Source organism: Pseudophryne corroboree, chromosome 7 (genome assembly GCF_028390025.1).
Source record: "Pseudophryne corroboree isolate aPseCor3 chromosome 7, aPseCor3.hap2, whole genome shotgun sequence".
Lineage (NCBI taxonomy): Eukaryota > Metazoa > Chordata > Amphibia > Anura > Myobatrachidae > Pseudophryne > Pseudophryne corroboree.
Window position 1 is genome coordinate 291,514,143 of NC_086450.1, and position 22,453 is coordinate 291,536,595.

The 22,453-nt window shown below is 45.6% G+C and overlaps 1 protein-coding gene across 3 annotated transcripts in view; it reads right to left on the bottom strand.

Moving 5' to 3' along the window:
* GTF3C1 (general transcription factor IIIC subunit 1) overlaps window positions 1–22,453 on the bottom strand; it is a 489,121-nt gene that overhangs the window by 331,257 nt on the left and 135,411 nt on the right. For all 3 annotated transcript variants that reach the window (XM_063934225.1, XM_063934223.1, XM_063934224.1), the window contains 3 exons: window positions 21,300–21,453; window positions 8,152–8,255; window positions 7,878–8,059 (listed from right to left, as the gene is read on the bottom strand). In XM_063934225.1, the coding sequence (XP_063790295.1) occupies window positions 7,878–8,059; window positions 8,152–8,255; window positions 21,300–21,453 (440 nt within the window). The remainder of the gene's footprint in view (window positions 1–7,877; window positions 8,060–8,151; window positions 8,256–21,299; window positions 21,454–22,453) is intronic.

A 22,453-nucleotide genomic window follows, 5' to 3' on the forward strand; every position in this document is an offset into this window, starting at 1 on the left:
TCTTCCAGGTTCGCTATCACTGCTCTGAGTGACTCCATCTTGAACTTGAACTTTTTTATGTAGAGGTTCAAGGACTTCAGATTTAGAATAGGCCTTACCGAGCCATCCGGCTTCGGTACCACAAATAGAGTGGAATAATACCCCTTTCCTTGTTGTAATAGGGGTACTTTGACTATCACCTGCTGAGCGTACAGCTTGTGAATGGCTTCCAACACCCTCTCCCTTTCGGAAGAGACGGTTGGTAAGGCAGACTTCAGGAAACGATGAGGAGGATCCGTCTCTAATTCCAACCTGTACCCCTGAGATATTATCTGCAGGATCCAGGGGTCTACCTGCGAGTGAGCCCACTGCGCGCTGTAATTTTTGAGACGGCCCCCCACTGTCCCCGAGTCCGCTTGAGAGGCCCCAGCGTCATGCTGAGGTTTTTGCAGGAGCCGGGGAGGGCTTCTGTTCCTGGGAAGGAGCTGCCTGTTGGTGTCTCTTCCCTCTTCCTCTGCCTCGTGGCAGGTACGACAAGCCCTTTGCTCTCTTATTTTTGTAGGAGCGAAAAGGCTGCGGTTGAAAGGTCGGTGCCTTTCTCTGTTGGGGAGTGACTTGAGGTAAAAAAGTGGATTTCCCGGCAGTAGCCGTGGCCACCAAGTCTGATAGACCAACTCCAAATAACTCCTCCCCTTTATACGGCAAAACCTCCATGTGACGTTTTGAATCCGCATCGCCTGTCCACTGTCGTGTCCATAAGGCTCTTCTGGCTGAAATGGACATAGCACTCACCCGAGATGCCAGTGTGCAAATATCCCTCTGTGCATCACGCATATAGATAAATGCATCCTTTATTTGTTCTAACGACAGTAAAACATTGTCCCTATCTAGGGTATCAATATTTTCAATCAGGGATTCTGACCAAACTACTCCAGCACTGCACATCCAGGCAGTTGCTATAGCTGGTCGTAGTATAACACCTGCATGTGTGTATATATTCTTTTGAATAACTTCCATCTTTCTATCTGATGGATCCTTAAGTGCGGCCGTCTCAGGAGAGGGTAACGCCACTTGTTTGGATAAGCGTGTGAGCGCCTTGTCCACCTTAGGGGGTGTTTCCCAGCGCGCCCTAACCTCTGGCGGGAAAGGGTATAATGCCAATAACTTTTTTGAAATTATCAACTTTTTATTAGGAGCAACCCACGCTTCATCACACACGTCATTTAATTCTTCTGATTCAGGAAAAACTGTTTGTAGTTTTTTCACACCATACATAATACCCTGTTTTACGGTATCTGTAGTATCAGCTAAATGTAACGTCTCCTTCATTGCCAAAATCATATAACGTGTGGCCCTACTGGAAAATACGTTTGAATTTCTACCGTCGTCACTGGAATCAGTGCCCGTGTCTGGGTCTGTGTCGACCGACTGAGGCAAAGGGCGTTTTACAGCCCCTGACGGTGTTTGAGGCGCCTGGACAGGCATTAATTGATTGTCCGGCCGCCTCATGTCCTCAACTGACTGTTTAAGGGAAGATAAACCATCACGTAATTCCACAAATAAAGGCATCCATTCTGGTGTCGACCCCCTGGGGGGTGACATCTGCATATTTGGCAATTGCTCCGCCTCCACACCAATATCGTCCTCATACATGTCGACACCACGTACCGACACACACCGCAAACTCACAGGGAATGCTCTAATGAAGACAGGACCCACTAGCCCTTTTGGGGAGACAGAGGGAGAGTCTGCCAGCACACACCACAAAGCGCTATATATACAAGGGATATCCTTATATTAAGTGCTCCCTTATAGCTGCTTTAATATATATATATATAGCCATTAATGTGCCCCCCCTCTCTGTTTTACCCTGTTTCTGTAGTGCAGTGCAGGGGAGAGACCTGGGAGCCGTTCTGACCAGCGGAGCTGTGACAGAAAATGGCGCCGTGTGCTGAGGAGATAGGCCCCGCCCCTTTTTCGGCGGGTTCTTCTCCCGCTATTTTTCCAGTCAGGCAGGGGTTAAATATCTCCATATAGCCCCTATGGGCTATATGTGAGGTATTTTTAGCCTTGTATAAGGTTTATATTTGCCTCTCAGAGCGCCCCCCCCCAGCGCTCTGCACCCTCAGTGACTGCCCAGTGAAGTGTGCTGAGAGGAAAATGGCGCACAGCTGCAGTGCTGTGCGCTACCTTATGAAGACTGAGGAGTCTTCAGCCGCCGGTTTCCGGACCTCTTCACGCTTCAGCATCTGCAAGGGGGTCGGCGGCGCGGCTCCGGGACCGGACTCCACGGCTGGGCCTGTGTTCGATCCCTCTGGAGCTAATGGTGTCCAGTAGCCAAGCAGCAAATCCACTCTGCATGCAGGTGAGTTTACTACTTTCCCCCTAAGTCCCACGTTGCAGTGATCCTGTTGCCAGCAGGACTCACTGTAAAGAAAAAAAAAAAAAAAAAAAAAAAAAAAAAAAAACTTAAACTAAACTTTCTCTAAGCAGCTCTTTAGGAGAGCCACCTAGATTGCACCCTTCTCGTTCGGGCACAAAATCTAACTGGAGTCTGGAGGAGGGTCATAGGGGGAGGAGCCAGTGCACACCACCTGACCTAGTAAAGCTTTACTTTTTTGTGCCCTGTCTCCTGCGGAGCCGCTATTCCCCATGGTCCTTTCAGGAACCCCAGCATCCACTTAGGACGATAGAGAAACCGTGACTACCCCCTTACAGCATAACCCTCCTTGGGCTGGATCTCAGCATTGCAAAAGTAAAGTGACAATTCTTCCACCTTGTCTTTCTCCCACGCAAGCATGGGGAGAACACAGAAACTCCACACAGCTAGGACCATGGCAGGACTCAAATCCAAGACCCCAGCACTGCAAGGGAGCAATCCAACCATGCTGCTCTTGGGAGTGCGTCTGAGGAAGAGCTTACTTTGCACAAAGGCAGCTGCAGACAATGGCCCACATTCAGCATCAGTAGCAAATTCTGCTAAATAGCAGAATCTGCTATGCAGTTGGTCTGCCTCAATTTTCCTGTTTGCAGCGACCACCCTGAAAACAGCACAGACCCGCACCCTTTCCAGACGTCTCACAGCCGCAACGCCGCCCCTCCAATGCCCACTGCTGTCAAAGTGTGATCGCATCCCTCAAGGATGCAATTGCACTGTAAATGACCGCGCATGCGCTATGCGGCAGCTGCGCATACACAGAAGTCTCAAAATCGCTCTATGCGATTTTCGGACTTGTGTATGGTATTGAAGGCCCAATATCAGCTATGCTAAAGCCAGCAGAAGTTAGTGTAATCTGATCGCCATTGTCTATGAGCCAAGAGTCAGGTTATGCGGAGTGGGGGGGGGGAATCAAAAACAGCAGTGGAAAAGTACTACTGTTGTGCAGAGGCTCTATAGCACAGGTTCTCAAACTCGGTCCTCAGGACCCCACACGGTTCATGTTTTGCAGGTCACCTGTAGATTTTTTAAATGTGACAGTTGGTGATACACAGTGCAGCTGCTGGGTGACATGGAAAACGTGAACTGTGTGGGGTCCTGAGGACTGAGTTTGAGAACCACTGCTCTATAGTACATGACTGAGCAACAAACAGTACAGGTTGAGTATCCCATATCCAAATATCCCGAAATACGGAATTTTTGAGTGAGACTGAGATAATGAAACCTTTGTTTTCTGTAGCTCAATGTACACAAACTTTGTTTAATACACAAAATAATAAAAAATATTGTATTAAATGACCTTCAGGTTGTGTGTATAAGGTGTATATGAAACATAAATGAATTGTGTGAATGTGCACACACTTTGTTTAATGAACAAAGTTATTAAAAATATTGGCTAATATGACCTTCAGGCTGTGTGTATAAGGTGTATATGAAACATAAATGAATTGTGTGAATGTACACACACTTTGTTTAATGAACAAAGTTATTAAAAATATTGGCTAAAATGACCTTCAGGCTGTGTGTATAAGGTGTATATGTAACATAAATGCATTCTGTGCTTAGACTTAGGTCCCACCACCATGATATCTCATTATGGTATGCAATTATTCCAAAATACGGAAAAATACGATAACCAAAATACCCCTGGTCCCAAGCATTTTGGATAAGGGATACTCAACCTGTATATAAATAAAACAACCAGCAACCATTTATACTTAGCCTTCCTGTAGAGGCCGAGAAATGGGTCTATCTCCTCCATTGTGACTATTCCATAGACAGGAAGAACGTTGTCAATAAAAGGAGGAGTCCGGTCAAGAGGCTCTCTCTCTCTCCTGGTCCACAAAAGACAGCCAAGAGCGCCCCTACTTGCTCCACTCTAGTTGCAATATAATAAAACATTGAAATGATAAAATCCAGCTGCTCTAGCTGTTTTGGAAAAAGAAGTGCCCACTCCTGTGAGGCACACAAAGTAAAACCAATTTTCTAAAGTTCAATGGGATGTAGAGGGAGAGAAGCAAGCTTTCAAACAAGCTCGGTTTGAATTTTGTGCCAGCTCCCAGTTTGACGCCCCATACACCCCAAGGTACAGAATAACAGTCCACAGGCCAACAAGGCAAAATAGCTGGCTCTCCACTGGATGGTACAAAATAAATAATCCCTTAAAGATTCATTAATTTAAGCAGACTGAGATTTCGGTTGTAGTCATAAGCTCCCAAAGCTACTAAACTTCTATGTGGTGAAAGATAAATATGGTAATTATATTATTACTGGTAGGTCAAATCATCCTGCATTCAATCTCAAGATGCAATTGCGGACATTGCTACAGTGTTCTGTACCAGTGTGTACACACTACAGTGTATCCCATGTCTTCATTTTACAGTAGCTTATTTTCTATCCTTACATGCATACAGATACAGCGTTTTTTTTAGAGAACAACCACATCGTGAAAAAAAAACCCAGATAACAAACACAACAACATCACCATTGAACAAAAAACAAAAGAAAAGCAAAGAACAAGACAAAGAGGAACCAGAGTAGGAAAAAGAAACAAGAAAAAAAAGACACACATGTAGAACCAAAGACAACAATATTTAATTTGAGCCAAAAAGAATTAACATCACAGAAACGGGTGGTCTTCAGTATGCCGACTGACGGGATCCCGGCGCACAGTACATCGGCGCCGGGATCCCGACAGCCGGCATACCGACACTTATTCTCCCTCGTGGGGGTCCACGACCCCCCTGGAGGGAGAACAAAATAGCGTGGCGCGCGTATCGCGCCCGTAGCGTGGCGAGCGCAGCAAGCCCCCAAGGGGTTCATTTGCGCTCGCCACACTGTTGGTAAGCCGGCGGTCGGGCTCCCGGCGCCGGTATGCTGGTCGCCGGGAGCCTGACCGCCGGCATATCGTAGTGTACCCCACAGAAACAGTTCCGCACTCAAAAGTAGACCAGTTTAATTTGTATATAGACCTTTGTATATAGTCTATCAAAAATTTTTTTTACAACACTCAAACTAACACCACAGAAAAGATAAAATGATCAGTATCAACACGCACAATACAAACCCAAATCAGTTTTCAATCCGCTACATTGTAAAGGTCCATTCATAAATACATTTCAAAGATTAATGGAAGAAGAAATTGAGAAAATTCCCCAAAAGCAAAAAATCAAATACAATTTAACCAAAGAAGAAAGTTTGGCTCTTAAAGAACTGAAGAAAGACGACACAATAGTAATCAAGCCCGCCGATAAAGGCAGAGGAATTGTGATCATGCAGCGAGACCAATATGAAGAAGTGGCCGTCTGTTGGGAGATTCAGAAACCTACCTAATACGCGATCAAGACCCAACACAAAGATTTGAAAGAGAGTTACATAACCATCTAGATGAAGGCTTAGAATTAGGGATCATCAGCAAAAAGAGAATTTGAATTTCTAAAACAACCAAACCCCAAAATTCCCACATTTTATTTTCTACCGAAAATTCATTGAGAGGAGTCATTTGTATCAACAAAGAAACAACAAATCAAACACTTCCAATAAAGGGTACCATCAATGTTTGAATTGTAGAGCGTGTACCATAAGCAACAAAACGACAAAAAAAAACGAATATCTTTACATCCACATCGACAGGAAAGATCTACCATATCAATGAACTTCTCAGCTGTGACACAGAAGGGGTAATTTACCTCTTGGAATGTCCCAGTAAATTACAATATGTCGGTCAGACCAAAAGAAAAGCAAAAGTTAGATTTGCCGAACATATTAATAACATAAAAAAAGGACTGGTATCACATAGTGTATCAAATAATTTTTTAGAAGTACATAATAAAAATCCACATGGAATGAAATTTATGGTAATTAAAAAGGTGCAACAAAACTAGAGAGGTGGAGACATATCTGATGAGCTAACAAAGGTGAAACAAAATGGATTTTTTAATTAAAAACCTTGGCACCGAGAGGGATAAATATAGATATTGAACTGAAGCCATTCCTTTAAACATAATAAAAATAACATATTTGCACACAAACATTTTACATTCTCATTATTTATCATTTCATTAAGTGGCACCAGAAGATAAAAGTATAATAAAGTAATGTTTACAATTACATTGTTTTTTTGAAAATAAATTCCTAAGGACCATTTTGGAATAAGTACATATGGTTCCCGCAAAAAATAATGAGCTAATTTCTGGCTGGAAGTTCCAGTATTTTAACAATAAAGTTTAATATATATTACGGGACTTTTCAATAAGATTACATCCTTGAAAAAGTGCGCTTGATACGCATGAAACACGTTGGCGATTTTAAAGCAAGGGAGTTAAGGTTTCCTGCACGGCCCCAGCCTCGGCCGCATCACGAACTGCATCACCAGCCGTGTCCAGAGCCTCACAGGTGACGTCACGCTGCTCACAAGCCCGCTGGATTCAGCGGGATCCGGGGTGCTGTCAGCCCCGCCATCGGCTGCACACAGCGAAGACGGAAGCTGCGGCAGCCGGACACCAGCGGCTTACACCATCGTTGGAGCAGGGACAGACAGGTAGGGTGAGTTACCATCTGGAGCGGCCATCAATAACATCACATGGACTGCAGGTCACCCACATCATCACTCAAACGAGTGTAAACATTTATGTATTAACCCTAAAATCCTTTAACAGGTGCCACTTTTAACGTATTATAATAACGCTAGCGCTCTCTCACACCAAGTTAAAAACGAAGATACTCAAGTGTTTATAAACTTAACCTATTACTGGATTGCATTTGATCCATTCTTATTGGAGCAGACTAATACTGAGGCACATAGAAATTATTTCTACTATTAGATTTTACTACTGTAGTTTGGAGTTAGTCATTTTAATAGCTGCATGTACTTATGGTTGCCATTATTTTTTTACTACTTTGGGGACTGCCTCACATTGATATCCTTGTAAGCATAATCAGAATATTATTATGTCTATTTATAAAATTATTACTCTAATAACCTTTATGAATTTCAATTAATAAAATAATCCTTTTTTTTATAGTTATTCAAATGTTTTGCTTGAGCCATTACTGTTTTATAAACAAAGCAAGATGCCATAATATTTGTATGTTGTATGTTTTATAGCTACATGCTAAAATTAAATCTCACCGAGTCCGGCGAAAATGCTATGTGGATTCACACTATGCCTTTTCACCAGAACGGCATCCTTCCAGTGCCACGACCGCATTTCAAGGAGAAGAAAGTGCAGCACAGCCACAGTGTGTGAACACATACATTCAAATGTATGTGTTCTCCTTGAAATCTGGTCGTCCTGTCATCAGTCTGAACAGCAGCATGCTGCGGTTGGGTCCGGTGGATCCGGCGGCACTGCATATGTGTGGGCGGACAGATAGGAGCCCATGTGCTGGCTCCTTCCTGCCGAGCGACGCTAAAACGCACTGTGTAGCCCCAGCCTAAGAGAGCATGTTCATGCCATACCTATGACAGGATGATAATTCTTCAACTGTTTCACATCAATCGCATCAGTTTGTTTAAGTGGATTGTCCAGGCTTTCACTGTTAAAGAGTGATGTCCTGCTGCGTTTTTCCTTTTGCTTTTCTTTATTTTGATCATCAGCCTCCGTCTTGCCAGGTGTAGCTGTCCCATGGGGTGAGCGTGTTCTAAACAAGTAAACATGAGGACTTACATACAGTAGTATCATATCGATAGCTCATTTCTGTGAAAAGTTTGCATGTTTCACACTTTCACTTACCGATTCCCTGATGTAGAATTGGATATGCGAAAACGAATTTGTTCAATGGCACTTTTTACCAAAGGATCAGTTGGGTTAATTGATGGATGGACAACAAACTCCACCTGTCAAAATTATTATAACAAGTTTAATTTTACACAGCTAACAATCACACTGGGGAACAAAATAAAATATATATATTTTTTTTACCAAAGTTTGCACGTACTCGTGGGTCCTATTTTTGCATTAGATCTTCGCTGCAGCTGAATTTTCAGTTTTCAAATGAATGAAAAATTATAAAATGTTATTATTTTCTCCATTTGAAGTACCTGACTAGTCTAGGCCACTTTACTTAACAGAATTGACTTAGTTTTGCTTTTCTAACAACTACCCTCTTTCAACAATAACAAGAATGTTTTATTTGTGATAACATAGCTGGTAGTTACGTTTGAGACACATAACACATTCATATCTCCTCGCTAACGCTGGGAGGAGGCGTGGCGGTGCACTGCTGAGCCTGCTGGGACATCCTCAGACCACAGTCACGCCTCCTCCCAGCATACAGAGAGGACCGAGTGACGCAATTAGCACACCTCCTGTTCCTTTGTTCTCTCTGTCCCACCACAACCGATTTGACACCGATTGGGCTTGTTTTGTTGAGTAACTCCTAAGCTTTTGTTGGTTGGGATTAGCACTGAATGTGTGAAACAAAATGTTTTCGTCATAAAAATGAGTTCTACTCAGAGACGGTGTACTAACAACCCTGATGTTTTTAGTTATATTTGTGGCAAATATAGTGTTGCAAAAGAACAAAAAGATATACCTGTATTCATAATACAAGTGTATCAGGCTTATTTTGGACATCACATAAGTCAGCAAGACAAAATATGGGTTCCTCACAAAGTTTGTAAAACCTGCATGGATCACTCCGCAATTCGACTAAAGGTGATCAAAAAGGACTTCATTTCGGCATACCTATGATGTGGTGTGAGCCAAAAGATCACTTGAGTGGCTGCAATTTTTGTGTTATAAATGTGAAGGGTATGAATCGATTTAAGAAACGTAAATGGGAATACCAAAGTATGAATTCTGCAAAGCAACAGATACCACATAGCGAAGATTTACCTGTACCATCATTCAGTTCTTTGTGAGAAGTTGAAGGTGATGAAGTGTAAATGTTAATTTCAGTGCAAGTGACAACACAGATGAAAGCGAGTTTAAAGAAACTTCCTCTACTCCAAACATATTTTCTCAAAAGGAACTAAACTATTTAATTCGTGACTTGAATTTATCGAAAAAAGGAGCTGAGCTTTTAGCATCCAGACTTCAAGAAAAGCACTGTTTGAGCTGGATGTTATTATAACGTCGTATCAAAATAGAGAGCAAGCCACACTGCTGTTCTTTAGCCAAGATAACAAACTTGTGTATTGCAACAATATTTCTGTACTTCTCCAGATGGTGGGCTTACCAAAATATCGAAAAAGGAGCTAAAAATACGTATTACTACACAATAGGAATAAATTTGCGTAGATTCCTAAACAAAACTTAAAGAACAGTATGAATCTATCAAGTCAGTCTTAGAAAAAAATTGCTTATTCTCAGCATCAGTTTGTGTCGATTTAAAAATGGTAAAAAAGTTTCTTCTTGGGCAGCAAAGTGGATATACTAAGTATCCTTGTCATATATGCTTATGGGATAGTCATGCAAAACAAAGCACTAGCAGCAAACCGTATGGCCTCCAAAGGAAGTTATAACTGTAGGAGAAGCCAACATCATTCATGAGCCCTTAAATCGACAGGAAAAAAGTCATATTGCCACCTCTCCATATCAAACTTGATTTAATGAAACAATCTGAAAATGTATTGGACATGTAAGGCAATTGTTTCACGTATATTGTCGAAAATTTCCATCTCTTAGTATTGAAAAAATTGGATTTTAATACCTACTGGTAAATCCTTTTCTCGTAGTCCATAAGGGATATTGGGGACACATTAGTACAATGGGGTATAGACGGGGTCCAAAGGAACCAGTGCACTTTAAATTTCTTCAACTGGGTGTGCTGGCTCCTCCCCTCTATGCCCCCTCCCACAGGCAGTTATAGGTAAAAACAGTGCCCGAAGGAGAAAAGACATACTCGAAAGAAGGAACTGAAGAACAAGGAGTGGTGAGATTTTTCACCAACACACCAATAACAAACACGACCAGCAACGGCTGGCAACAAACAGCAAAAGCTGAACAGGCAAGCCCAGCAACGGCTGGCAACAAAACAGCAACAGCTGAGCAGGTAACATACAACAGACCACCTGCAGAAAGTCATCCCACTGAGGCGGGCGCCCAATATCCTTTATGGACTATAAGAAAAGGATTTACCGGTAGGTATTAAAATCCTATTTTCTCTAGCATCCATAAGGGATACTGGGGACACATTAGTACGATGGGGATGTTCCAAAGCTTCCAGAACGGGCGGGAACGTCTGCAGTACCGCCTGCCCAAACTGGGAATCCTCTTTGGCAAGGGTATCAAATCTGTACAACTTCAGAAACATGTTCTTCCCCGACTAGGTAGCAGCTCGGCACAGTTGCAGGGCCAAGACTCCACGGGCAGCCGCCCAGGAAGACCCCACTGATCTAGTCGATCTAGTCGAGTGGGCCTTCAGAGACTGTGTAACAGGCAAGGCTGCGTGCACATAGGCCTGTTGGATAGTGAGCCTAAGCCAACGAGCAATGGACTGCTTTGTAGCAGGGCAACCTCTCTTCTCTACATCATACATCGAACACAGAATCCGTCTTTCTGATACGAGCCGTTCTCTTGACATAGACTTTCAAGGTTCACACAGAATCCAATGCCTCCGGAGGAGCAGAAGTGCCAGAACTAGACGGAATTACAAGAGGTTGATTCAAATGTAATGCAGAGACGACCTTCGGCAGGAACTGCTGTCTAGTCCTGAGCTCCGCTCTGTCCTCGTAAAAGACGGACTTTTACACGATAAGGCCCCTAATTCTGAGACACGTCTAGCAGAAGCCAAGGCCAGTAACATCACAGTCTTCCACGTGAGGTACTTCTACCGTCGTCAGAGGTTCAAACCAGGAGGAATGTAGAAAATTCAACACCACATTCAAATCCCAAGGTGGCACAAAAGGAGGTTGTACGTGAAGCACCCCTTGCACGAAGGTCTGAACGTCTGGTAACACTCCCAATTTCTTCTGGAAGAAAATGGAGAGAGCTGAAATCTTGACATTAATGGAACCCAGACGTAAGCCCTTATCCACACCAGCCTGCAGGAAACGGAGGCACCTCCCCAAATGGAACTCCACAGGCTAATAAGTGCGTTCCCCGCACCAGTAGACTACCTCTTCCAGATATGGTGATAGTGTTTTGACATCACATGGTTCCTGGCCTGAACCATGACCTTTTTGGAAAGCCCTTGTGAGCTAGGATGTTCTGCTCAACTTCAATGCCATCAAACGAAGCCGCCGTAAGTCCGGGTAGACAAACGGTCCTTGTTGAAGAAGGTCCCTTCTTTGCGGCAGAGGACAAGGGTCTTCTACGGACATGCCCAGAAGATCCGTGTACCAAGCTCACCGGGGCAATCAGGATTGCCTGAACACCTTGATGTCTGATCCTCTTGAGCACCCACGGGATCAACGGAATTGGAGGAAACAGGTAGATCAGCCGATACGGCCAAGGCGACGTCCGTGCATCTACTGCATTCGCCTGAGATCCCTGGTTTACGAGCAATGGCAACAAAGCTTCTTGTTGAGGCGAGACACCATCAAATTGATTTGTGGGCATCCCCAACAGTCGATGATCTGTTGAAACACCTGAAGGTGTAGCCTCCACTCTCCTGGGTGGAGATCGTGATGACTCAGGAAATCAGCTTCCCAGTTGTCCACTTCTGGAATGAAGATTGCGGACAGTGCTCTCAAATTTCTTTCTGCCCAGGGGAGTATCCTTGACACTTCTCGCATGCAGGCCCTGCTTTTTGTCCCTCCTTGTCGACTGATGTACGCCACCGCCGTGGCGTTGTCCGACTGAACCTGGATAACCCGATCCTTGAGCAGAGGAAAGGCCTGAAGCAGAGCATTGTAGATTGCCCGAAGTTCCAGAATGTTGATCAGAAGTAGGGCTTCGTGGGCAGACCACCTGCCCTGGAACTGAGCCCCTTGGGTTACAGCACCTCATCCTCTCAGACTTCCGTTGTGAGGGGGATCCAATCCTGAATCCCGAAGCTGCGGCCTTCCAGGAGGTTGGAAGACTGCAGCCACCACAGGAGTGAAATCCTGGCCTGAGGTGACAGTCGAATCACCTGATGCATCCGAAGATGTGAACTGGACCACTTGCTCAGGAGATCCAATTGAAATGTTCTGGTGTGGAACCTTCCGTACTGGATTGCCTCGTACGAGGCCACCATTTTTCCCAACAATCTTATGCAAAGATGGATGGGTATTCGAGCAGGTCGGAGAACCATGCGGACCATCTACTGGAGTCTTCTTGCTTTGTCCTCTGGTAGGAACACTTTGTGCCACAGTATCCTGGATCATTCCCAGCAACAAGAGCCGCTGAGATGGCTCCAGGTGGGACTTTTGTAAATTGAGGATTCACCCATGTTGAGACAGAAGCTGGATAGTGCGATCTATATGGAGCAATAGAAGCTCCCTGGATTTTGCCTTTATCAGGAGATCGTCCAGGTAAGGGACAATTGTGACCCCCTGGATCTCCGCCATAACCTTCGTGAACACCCTCGGAGCTGTAGACATGCCAAAGGGTAACGCCTGGAACGGCTATTGAGCGTTCAGCAGGGCAAACCTCAGATAAGCCTGATGAGGAGGCCAAATGAGTATATGGAGATAGGTGTCCTTGATATCCAGGGATACCAGGAATTCCCGTTCTTCCAGACCTGCACTCACTGCTTGCAAAGATTCCATCTTGAACTTGAAAACCTTTAGGTAAGGGTTCAAAGACTTCAGATTCAAAATGGGTCTTAACGACCCGTCTGGTTTCGGCCCTGTGAACAGATTGGAGTAGTAACCTTGCCATTGTTGTTGCAGTGGTACCGGAATAAGGACTTGTGACTGAGCCAACTTGTTGATGGCCAACAGCAGCGTAGCTCACGCATCCTCCAAAGCTGGTAAGCTTGATTTAAAAAACGTTGGTGAGGAGCACCATCGAACTCCAGCTTGTATCCTTCAGATATCACTTCTCTGACCCAGGCATCCTGGCAGGAACTTTCCAAGATGTGGCTAAAGTAACGTATCCAAGCTCCCACCTCGAGATCCTCTTGGGGTGGGCGTGCACCATCATGCTGAGGTTTTAGTAGAAGCTGAACTGATGTTCTGTTCCTGAAAGCCGGCAATGGCTGCTATCTTAAGCTTACCTCTGGTGCCTCCAGACACATTGGAGGCACCTCTGGCCCTAGATTAAAATCTGCTGGACCAAAAGGACTGAGTAGACGGCCCCGGATAGGTCCTTCTAACTGGCAGGGCCGCAGAGGGGAGAAACGTGGATTTCCCAGCAGTAACCTTAGAGATCTACGCATCCAGTTCTCCCCCGAAGAGCCATTCCCCTGTAAAGGGAAGAGACTCCACATTGCGCTTGGATTCTGCGTCCGCAACCCACTGATGCAACCACAAGGCCCTGCGTGCTGACACTGCCATAGCAGGGGACCTAGCACTGATATTGCCTCTCTCCTTGATAGGCAATATCAGTGCTAGGTCCCCTGCTATGGCAGTGTCAGCACGCAGGGCCTTGTGGTTGTCCTGAATGTGTTTTAGGAGAGTCACTGTAGTATCCCCTGAGAGGCCCTCCTGAATATGAGTAGCCCACGTATGAATGGTATGGGTCATCCAGCAACCTGCAATGACTGGTCTCTGTGATACACCTGCTGCAGTGTAGATAGACTTCAGTGTAGTCTCTTTTTTTCTATCCCCAGGGTCCTTTATGGTAAAGGAGCCCGGGGCTGGCAGTACTGCATTCTTAGAGAGGCGAGAGACTGGGACACAGCTGGGGGGGGAGAGTGTGCAAAAACATTTTTTTTTTTTTTTGTATGGATTTTTCCAGGTTAACTTAAAGTTGTGCAACTTGCCGGCACATTGCGGCTCACACACCTGCGCAGTTCAGATCTGATCGCACGCTGTGCGAAAACGCACAGCAGCAATCACAGCAGCATGCCCTGCCACGGTTTAGCCATTAGTGAATGCTTAAACTGTGGCAGGGCATGCTGGGATATATAGTTCCACAACAGCTGGAGAGCAACAGGTTGGCCAGGCCTGCTCTAGGGTGCTGTGATTCAGGAAAGTTTAGGAACCACTGGTGTAGGCAATAAACGTCACACAGGCAACATCATTTAATTAAGGAAAGCTGCAAGTCTTAGCCATTGTACTGAAGAAGGGAGGGAGTCAGCCACCAACTAGAAGCCTGAGAGTACCCTGGTATATGATATCCATAGGATATGTGAGGTCTGCGGTGTAGGAGAGAGGGCCTGCCAGCAGTACCCATAGTCCCAGAGGAGGCACAGCTGTTGCAGTAGCTGACCAGAAGGAGGAACCTGGGGGTGACCTGGCTGATGGAGCTACTTGCAGGGGGGAGCATAGGAGTACATAATGACTGTCACTGAGGAATTCCTATGTAGTAGGCAGCACAGAGGGAGTCCAGGAGGGAGATGCATTAGCAGAGCCAGCTGGCAGAAGGACAAGTATTGCACAAAGCTAGTAGGGGCCAGATGCTGTCATAGCACAGGTCCCAGCCACACAGAGAGATGGACACCTCAAACTCAGGAGCTTCCTGCTGTACCCAGGTCCAGAGAGATAATCATGGGCTCGGAGGTGCGTCCGTGCAGGTGGTAAGGCAGGCAGATGTCCCAGGTGGCTGAAGAGGTCCTTCCAGCCGCGGGGGAACAGCGGTTGAGAGAGTGATATCAGACACAGGAAAGAGGACAACAGCAATCCACTGGCTCCCCATCACCAAAGTTAAGCAAGGTCCAGAGAGTCCCATATGGACAGGCTGTGGATAGAACTCAGAGTAGGACCATGATGGCGAGAACAGGCTCTGGGGACTCAAAGAGCTCCCAGAGCGGATCTCAGTAGTTGGCCCACTCCACGGGATACCAGCGGTGTAAATAACAGGTGGGTTGTTCTCTCAGAGAAGAGACTGTGAGCACTATAGAAGGCAGGCATGCACAGAGCAGTAGGCAAGTGTGTCCACCATCTTCACCAGCCCCCCATGAAAAATCAGATTTGGATTGTGTGGACACAATTCTTTTAACCCTTAACATGTACTTTTAACAAAATTGGTTTACCATATGATTTAGGAGGGATCGAAAGAGCAAAATCTTTCTCTATTTGACAAAACTATGTGCACTGCAGGTGGGGCAAATGTAAGATGTACAGAGAGAGTTAGAATTGGGTGGGTTATTTTGTTTCTGTGCAGGATAAATACTGGCTGCTTTATTTTTACACTGCAATTTAGATTTCAGTATGAACACATCCCACCCAAATCTACTCTCTCTGCATATTTATATCGGTCCCCCCTCCACCTGCACTGCATATGGTTTTGCCCATTAGAGAAAGATTTTGCTTTTACGATCCATGCTGAAGAAGGCCCTAAGTTCATAATTTGATGTATTACATGATATCAGATATCAAAATTACAGGTTGTGGTTTGAACAACTGTCTATGTATTATATTGCTGCTTTCTTCATTCAGAAATTAAGATAATAGGATTTTAATTACCTACCGGTAAATCCTTTTCTCGTAGTCCATAGAGGATACTGGGGTTCCATTTAGTACCATGGGGTATAAACAGGTCCACTAGGAGCCATGGGCACTTTAAGAATTTGACAGTGTGGGCTGGCTCTTCCCTCTATGCCCCTCCTACCAGACTCAGTCTAGGAAACTGTGCCTGAGGAGACTGCCATACTTCGAGAAAAGGATATAAAGGGTAGTGGTGATATTCCGAACCAGCACACACAGGACAGAGAAAAGCTAAGCTAACCCAACTTTAAACCGGAACAGCAACGGCTGAACCAACAATACTTAACCAAGTAACAGTGCAGGAAGAACGAAGCACCGGGCATGCACCTAGTATCCTCTACATCAGAGGTTCCCAAACTGTGTGCCGTGGCTCTCTGGGGTGCCTCGGGACACTTGCAGGGGTGCCCTCGGTTGGTGGTCCAGGACCAATTCAAATTATTCATGGTCAATATAATAGGCAAAACAAGAGCTGCTGGCTGCCAGTCATAAAATACGTGGCCAAACAGAAGCAAATCTTGTCCCTCACCACACAACAAATAAACATGCCGGTAGTGAGCCTGATCCAGCGTGCAATTGTCTGCTTTGAAGCAGGACTCCCAATTTTATTGGGATCATAAGAGAACGAACAGCGAGTCGGATTTCCTGTGACAAGCTGTCCTTTTTACGTAAACCTTCAAAGCCCTCACAACATCCAAAGACTTTAAAAGTAGCAGAGGTGTCGGTGACAACCAGAACCACAATAGGTTGGTTTTTGTGAAACTCAGACACCACTTTAGGAAGAAATTGCTGACGAGTTCTGAGTTCAGCTCTGTCCTCATGGAAAATTAAATAGGGGATTTTGTGAAACAAAGCCCCCAGCTCTGACACACGTCTTGCTGAAGCCAAGGCCAACAGTGTGACGGTCTTCCACGTAAGATATTTTATGTCCACCTCCTGTAATGGTTCAAACCAGTTCGATTGGAGGAACTGCAGCACCAAATTGAGATCCCAAAGTGCCGTGGGAGGCACAAAGGGAGGTTGGATGTACAGAACACATTTCAAGGACGTCTGGACCTCAGGGAGAGAAGCAAACTGTTTTTGAAAGAAAATGTACATCCACATCCACACCTGCCTGCAGAAAAAGCAGGAAACATCCCAGATGAAATTCCACTGCAGAATAATTTCTGCTCTCACACCAAGAGACGTATTTCATCAAAATACGGTGGTAATGTTTAGACCAGGCATGTCCAACCTGCGGCCCTCCAGCTGTTGTGAAACTACATATCCCAGCATGCCCTGACACTGTTTTGCTGTCAGAGAATGCTAAAGCTGTGTCAGGGCATGCTGGGAAGTGTAGTTTCTCAACACCTGGAGGGCCGCAGGTTGGACATGCCTGGTTTAGACGGTACCCCCTTCCTGGCTTGGATCATAGTCGAAATAACTTTGTTAGGGATCCCACTTCTGGCTAGAATCAGCCGTACAACTTCCATGCCGTCAAACATAGCCGTGATAAGTCCTGACGAAGGGGCCCTGTTGCAGTAGATCCTCGCAAAGAGGTAGAGGCAACAGATCTTCGAGGAGCAGCTCCAGTAGGTCCGCGTACCAGGCCCTTCTTGGCCAGTCCGAAGCAATGAGTATTGCTTGAACCTTTTCCCTTTTTATTCGTTTTAGAATTCTTGGGATCAGAGGAAGTGGCGGAAACACGTACACCATCTGAAAGACCCATAGACTCGTCAGAGCATCTACTGCCACTGCCTGTGGGTCTCTCGACCTGGAACAATACCGCTTGAGCTTCTTGTTGAGACGAGAGGCCATCATCTCGATTTGAGGATATCCCAATTGACGTGTCAAGCACCTGAACACTTACGGGTGAAGGCCCCTTTCCCCCGGGTGCAGGTAGTGTCTGCTGAGGAAGTTTGCTTCGCAATTGTCTACTCCCAGAATGAAGACCCAGAGGAGAATTCTTGACACCTCTGACATTGTGGCTCTGCTTTTCGATCCGCCTTGTCGGTTTATGTACGTCACTGCCGTCACACTGTCCGACTGGACCTGAAAGGCCCGATCTTGAAGAATATGAGGCCTGCAGAAGGGCGTTGTATATGGCCCCGAGTTCTAGAATGTTGATTGGAAGGATGACTTCCTGACTTGACCATCTTCCTTAAAACTACACCCCTTGGGTGACTGCTCCCCAACCTCTGAGGCTTGCGTCCGTAGTTAACAGGATCCAGTTTTGAACTACGAACCTCCGACCCTCGACGAGGTGAGAAGTTTGTAGCCACCACAGAAAGGAGATCCTGGCTTTTGGCCACCAGATCGAGCTGGAAGGGTCTTGCGTGAAACCTGCCGTATTGAAGCGCCTCGTGAGAGGCCACCATTTTCCCCAGAAGGCGAATGCATAGATGCACTAATATCCAGATTGGCTTCAGGACATCCCGAACCATCGACTGGATTACCAATGTCTTTTCCAACGGAAGGAACACCAATGCTGTCCAGCAACCTCTCTCTGGACGGTGCCTTTATCAGAAGATAGTCCAGGTACGGAATTATAATCTCTCACTGCTTGCGGAGTATAAACATCATCTCTGCCATCACTTTGGTGAATACCCTCGGTGCCGTGGAGAGACCAAATGGCAGGGCCTGGAACTGGTAGTGACAGTCCTGCAGTGCAAACCGTAGATAATCCTGATGAGGCAGACAGATCGGAATGTGAAGGTACCCATCCCTGATATTCAGAGACACTAGGAATTCCCCTTCCTCCAGACCTGAGATCACTGCTCTCAGAGACTCCATCTGGAACTTGAACACTCTTATGTACGGGTTCAAAGACTTGAGGTTCAGAATCGGCTGTACCGAACCGTCCAGTTTCAGTACTACAAACAAGTTGGAATAGTACCCCTTGTTGTGCAGATGCGGTAGAACTGGAACAATGACTTGAGTCTGACCAGTTTTTGAATGGCCTGCTGTAAAGTTATACTAGCCTCTTGTGAAACTGGTAAGCCTGATTTGAAGAATCAGTGAGGTGGGAGCTCTTGGATCTCCAGTCTGTAGCCCTGGGAAATAAGATCTATGACCAAGGGATCCCGGCACGAACTTGACCAGATGTGACTGAAGCATTTTAGTCAGGCTCCCACCTGACAGCCCTCCAGGCATCGCGGTCTACCGTCATGCTGAAAGCTTTGAGGAAGCAGAGCCTGAGCTCTGTTCCTGAGCACCTGCAGTTGCTGGTTTGCGTGGTTTACCTCTTGCACCTCTGGATAAGCCCTTAAAATTGGCAGCCTGAAAAGGACTGCAAATTTGAAGCTGAATAAGCTTCCCTGGGGAGGGCAGAAGGAAGATACGTAGACTTACCTGCAGTAGCTTTGGAGATCCATTTGTCTAGTTCATCACCAAACAAGGCCTCTCCTGTGAATGGTAGGCCTTCCACGCCTTTCCTGGAGTCCGCATCAGCAGTCCACTGGTGTTGCCACAAGCCCCTGCATGCTGACACTGCCATAGCAGTGGTGCATGCATTAAGCAAGCCTATCTCTTTTATGGCTTCCACCATAAAGTTTGCAAAACAACATCCCCCCTAGACATGGAATCCAACCCCTCAATTAGGGTACATAACCATTTAGCAATGGCTTTTGTGAGCCACGCACATGCAATAGTGGGTCTCTGGGCCACCCCAGCAGCTGTGTACAATGATTTGAGTGTAGTCTCAATTTTACAATCAGCCACGTCTTTAACGGAAGCTGCACCAGGGAGAGGCAATACAATTCTTCGTGACAGCCTAGAGACTGATGCGTCCACTATTGGTGGATTTTCCCATTTTTTCCAATCCTCCAGAGGAAAAGGAAAAGATGAGAGCAACCTTTTAGGGATTTCAAATTTCTTATCAGGATTAACCCACGGTTCTTCAAACAGGGTATTCAATTCCTTTGATGCATAAAAAGTGACTAAAATAAGATTCCTCACACTCCTCTGACACCTTATCAGGAATTTGCAGAACATCTCTAATAGCCTCTATTCCCTGTGACAGAGTAGCATCCCCCCCTCTCCAAATCCACCTCGCCCTCCACCATGTCTGACCCGTCAGAGTCAGACTGCAGGATATGGGCCACCGATCGATTTTGATTGAGACGCTGGCTTTGGGGACTGAGTCTCTATTCATAAACTCATCCACAGTCTGTCTTAAGTATTGTGTCTCTTTCTCATTGCGGGATAATTTCGTAGAAATATTGGAGATCATTCCTTTAAGAGAATTAACCCACTCCGGTTCAGCCCCGCTATTCTAGGAAGGTGCACTGCCCTGAGTACCCAGTAGGGAGTCCCCTGGTGAAGAGGAACACTCCGCTGTACAAGAAACACACTCTTTGCCTGACATAATGTAAAATGTGACAGCACACACACACACACACACACACACACACACACACACACACACACAGGAAAAGGTTAAGTACAATTAACCCACAAAGAGGGAGACACAAAGTTATTTGGAGCCAGCCATAATCCCACCCTTATCGCTAATGCCAAGCTTAGCCGGGTCGCAGACTAAGTACCCTGATAGGGGACTTAGTACACTAATAATCGCTCCCCCCCTGCTATGACCCCCTGGTACCGCTGAGGTAATCTGGAGTCTCTCCGGAGGAGCTGCGCGTCCCTGTCAGTCAGTGACCACTGCAGAGGGAAAGTGGCGTTGGTGAGCTGCTGGATCCGCTCATAGTGAAGGCCCCGCCCCTTCAATGGCGCGCGGTCTTCCCGCTTTTTTATACTGGCTGAGGTAATCTGGTGCTTAAAATGGAGAGAAAACGGTTTTAAGGCTGTTTTAGCCAGTGTGGGTACTGTGTACCGAGATGCAGCTGTGTACTGTGTCTGGAGACGCATTCCGCCCCGGTTAGAAGCCGTGCGTCTCCGTACCCTCATGCCGCCATAATGGCCGGCACCCCGCTAACCGGGACGCCGGCTTAGTACTCACCACTCTTTATTCTTCTGGCTCTGTTAGGGGTGGCGGCTTGCTGCGGGAATGTATGCTCGCCGTTGTGGGGCTTGCGAATAGTTTCCTCACGAGCTCAGTGTCCTGTCAGCTGGGAACGGGACCATTAACCCTTCAAGAGGTTGGGCCGTTCCCCCTCCTCCCTTCCCCTTAAGTCCCACGAAGAAGGCAGGCTGGTGCCATCCAGCCCTGCCTGAAACTAACAAACATAAAATAAATGCAAAAAACTCTTCCGGAGCTTCCAAAAGCGTGACTGGCTCCTCCGGGCACATTTTCTAAACTGAGTCTGGTATTAGAGGAAGGAGCCAGCCCACACTATCAAATTCTTGAAGTGCCCATGGCTCCTAGTGGACCCGTCTATACCTAAATTGAACCCCAGTATACTCTAAGACGTAAGAGAAACAAGTGTTAAGAGCTTCACATTTTAAAATTGTGTTGTTTTAATAATAATAAAAAAAAAGGGTCACCTTTTTGCTGATTCCATCCTGAACTACGACAGTACGATACAGCCTAACAAGTCCTTCCTGAGAAAGTTTGTGAACCAGTCTAACTATGGATTTTTTGCAGCATTTTGTAGAAACTCCTTCCTGCTTCTCCTCTTCCACGATCATTTTCTGAAGGCTAAAAAAGTACAAGATCCCATGGTTACAAGCCATCAAAAGTGATCATTTCTGTTTCAAATAAAACCATATGTATTTATGCGACAGTCAATTAAATCCTCTAATTTTATAGTTAGTTATTTTAAAGGAGTTAAAAAGTACTGGTACCAAGCAACCAAAATGCAAACAACAAAATATTCTGGGTCATCATAAAATGAAACTTGTAGACTGTGAGGAGTCTAAAGCTAATTCACTTACTTAAGAATGGCATAAAATAATTAAATAAATCAGCATCGTTTATATGCAAGTTATTTTCTTTGCATTTATTGGGAGGCATTGGGCTGTAGGAACACAAAGTGTGCATTAGGAATTTGGCAGTTTACATCAAACTTTAAGCTCCTCCCTCCTCATTATCCCCATCCAGAAGGGAACGCTAACCAAGGAAATAGAATCGGAGAATCAGAAAATAGAGAAAAAACATACAAAAAAATAAAAATTGTTAAACTAAGCAGGAAAATTAGAGTGTACAATGGGGTTCAGCATGGATAAGCGGTATCCTGACTGCCGGGACAGCTGGTAAATTAAATGCATCTTGTACAATGGGTGGGTGCTCAGTGTCCTCACAATGGATCAACAGAAAACAATTTAACTGAAGATCAAAAATGTTCTTAGGGGCTGGAAACACTAGACAATGAGGACTACCCAAAGCAGCAGAGCTGGCAAACCTATCTTGGGCAATTAGCAGATCAACCATCCACTGAATCCAATGGTTTAAAAGGAGAGTGTTGTAGGGCTGCCAGAACAATGTACAAGTGACCATATTCTGTGAAAGAAAACTTAGACCTGAACCTTTAAAAGAACTGAATTTAAATCCCAATCCACATGCCATGAGATGTAGGCCTTGCAAATCATGTGGCAAAGTTCCTACATTTAGTGCTAGTTATCATGGTTTCAACAGACATGTCGTAAGTCAACCAATCTAAGAGATGCTTTGGGCAGGGTATGCTCAACCAACATCGCAA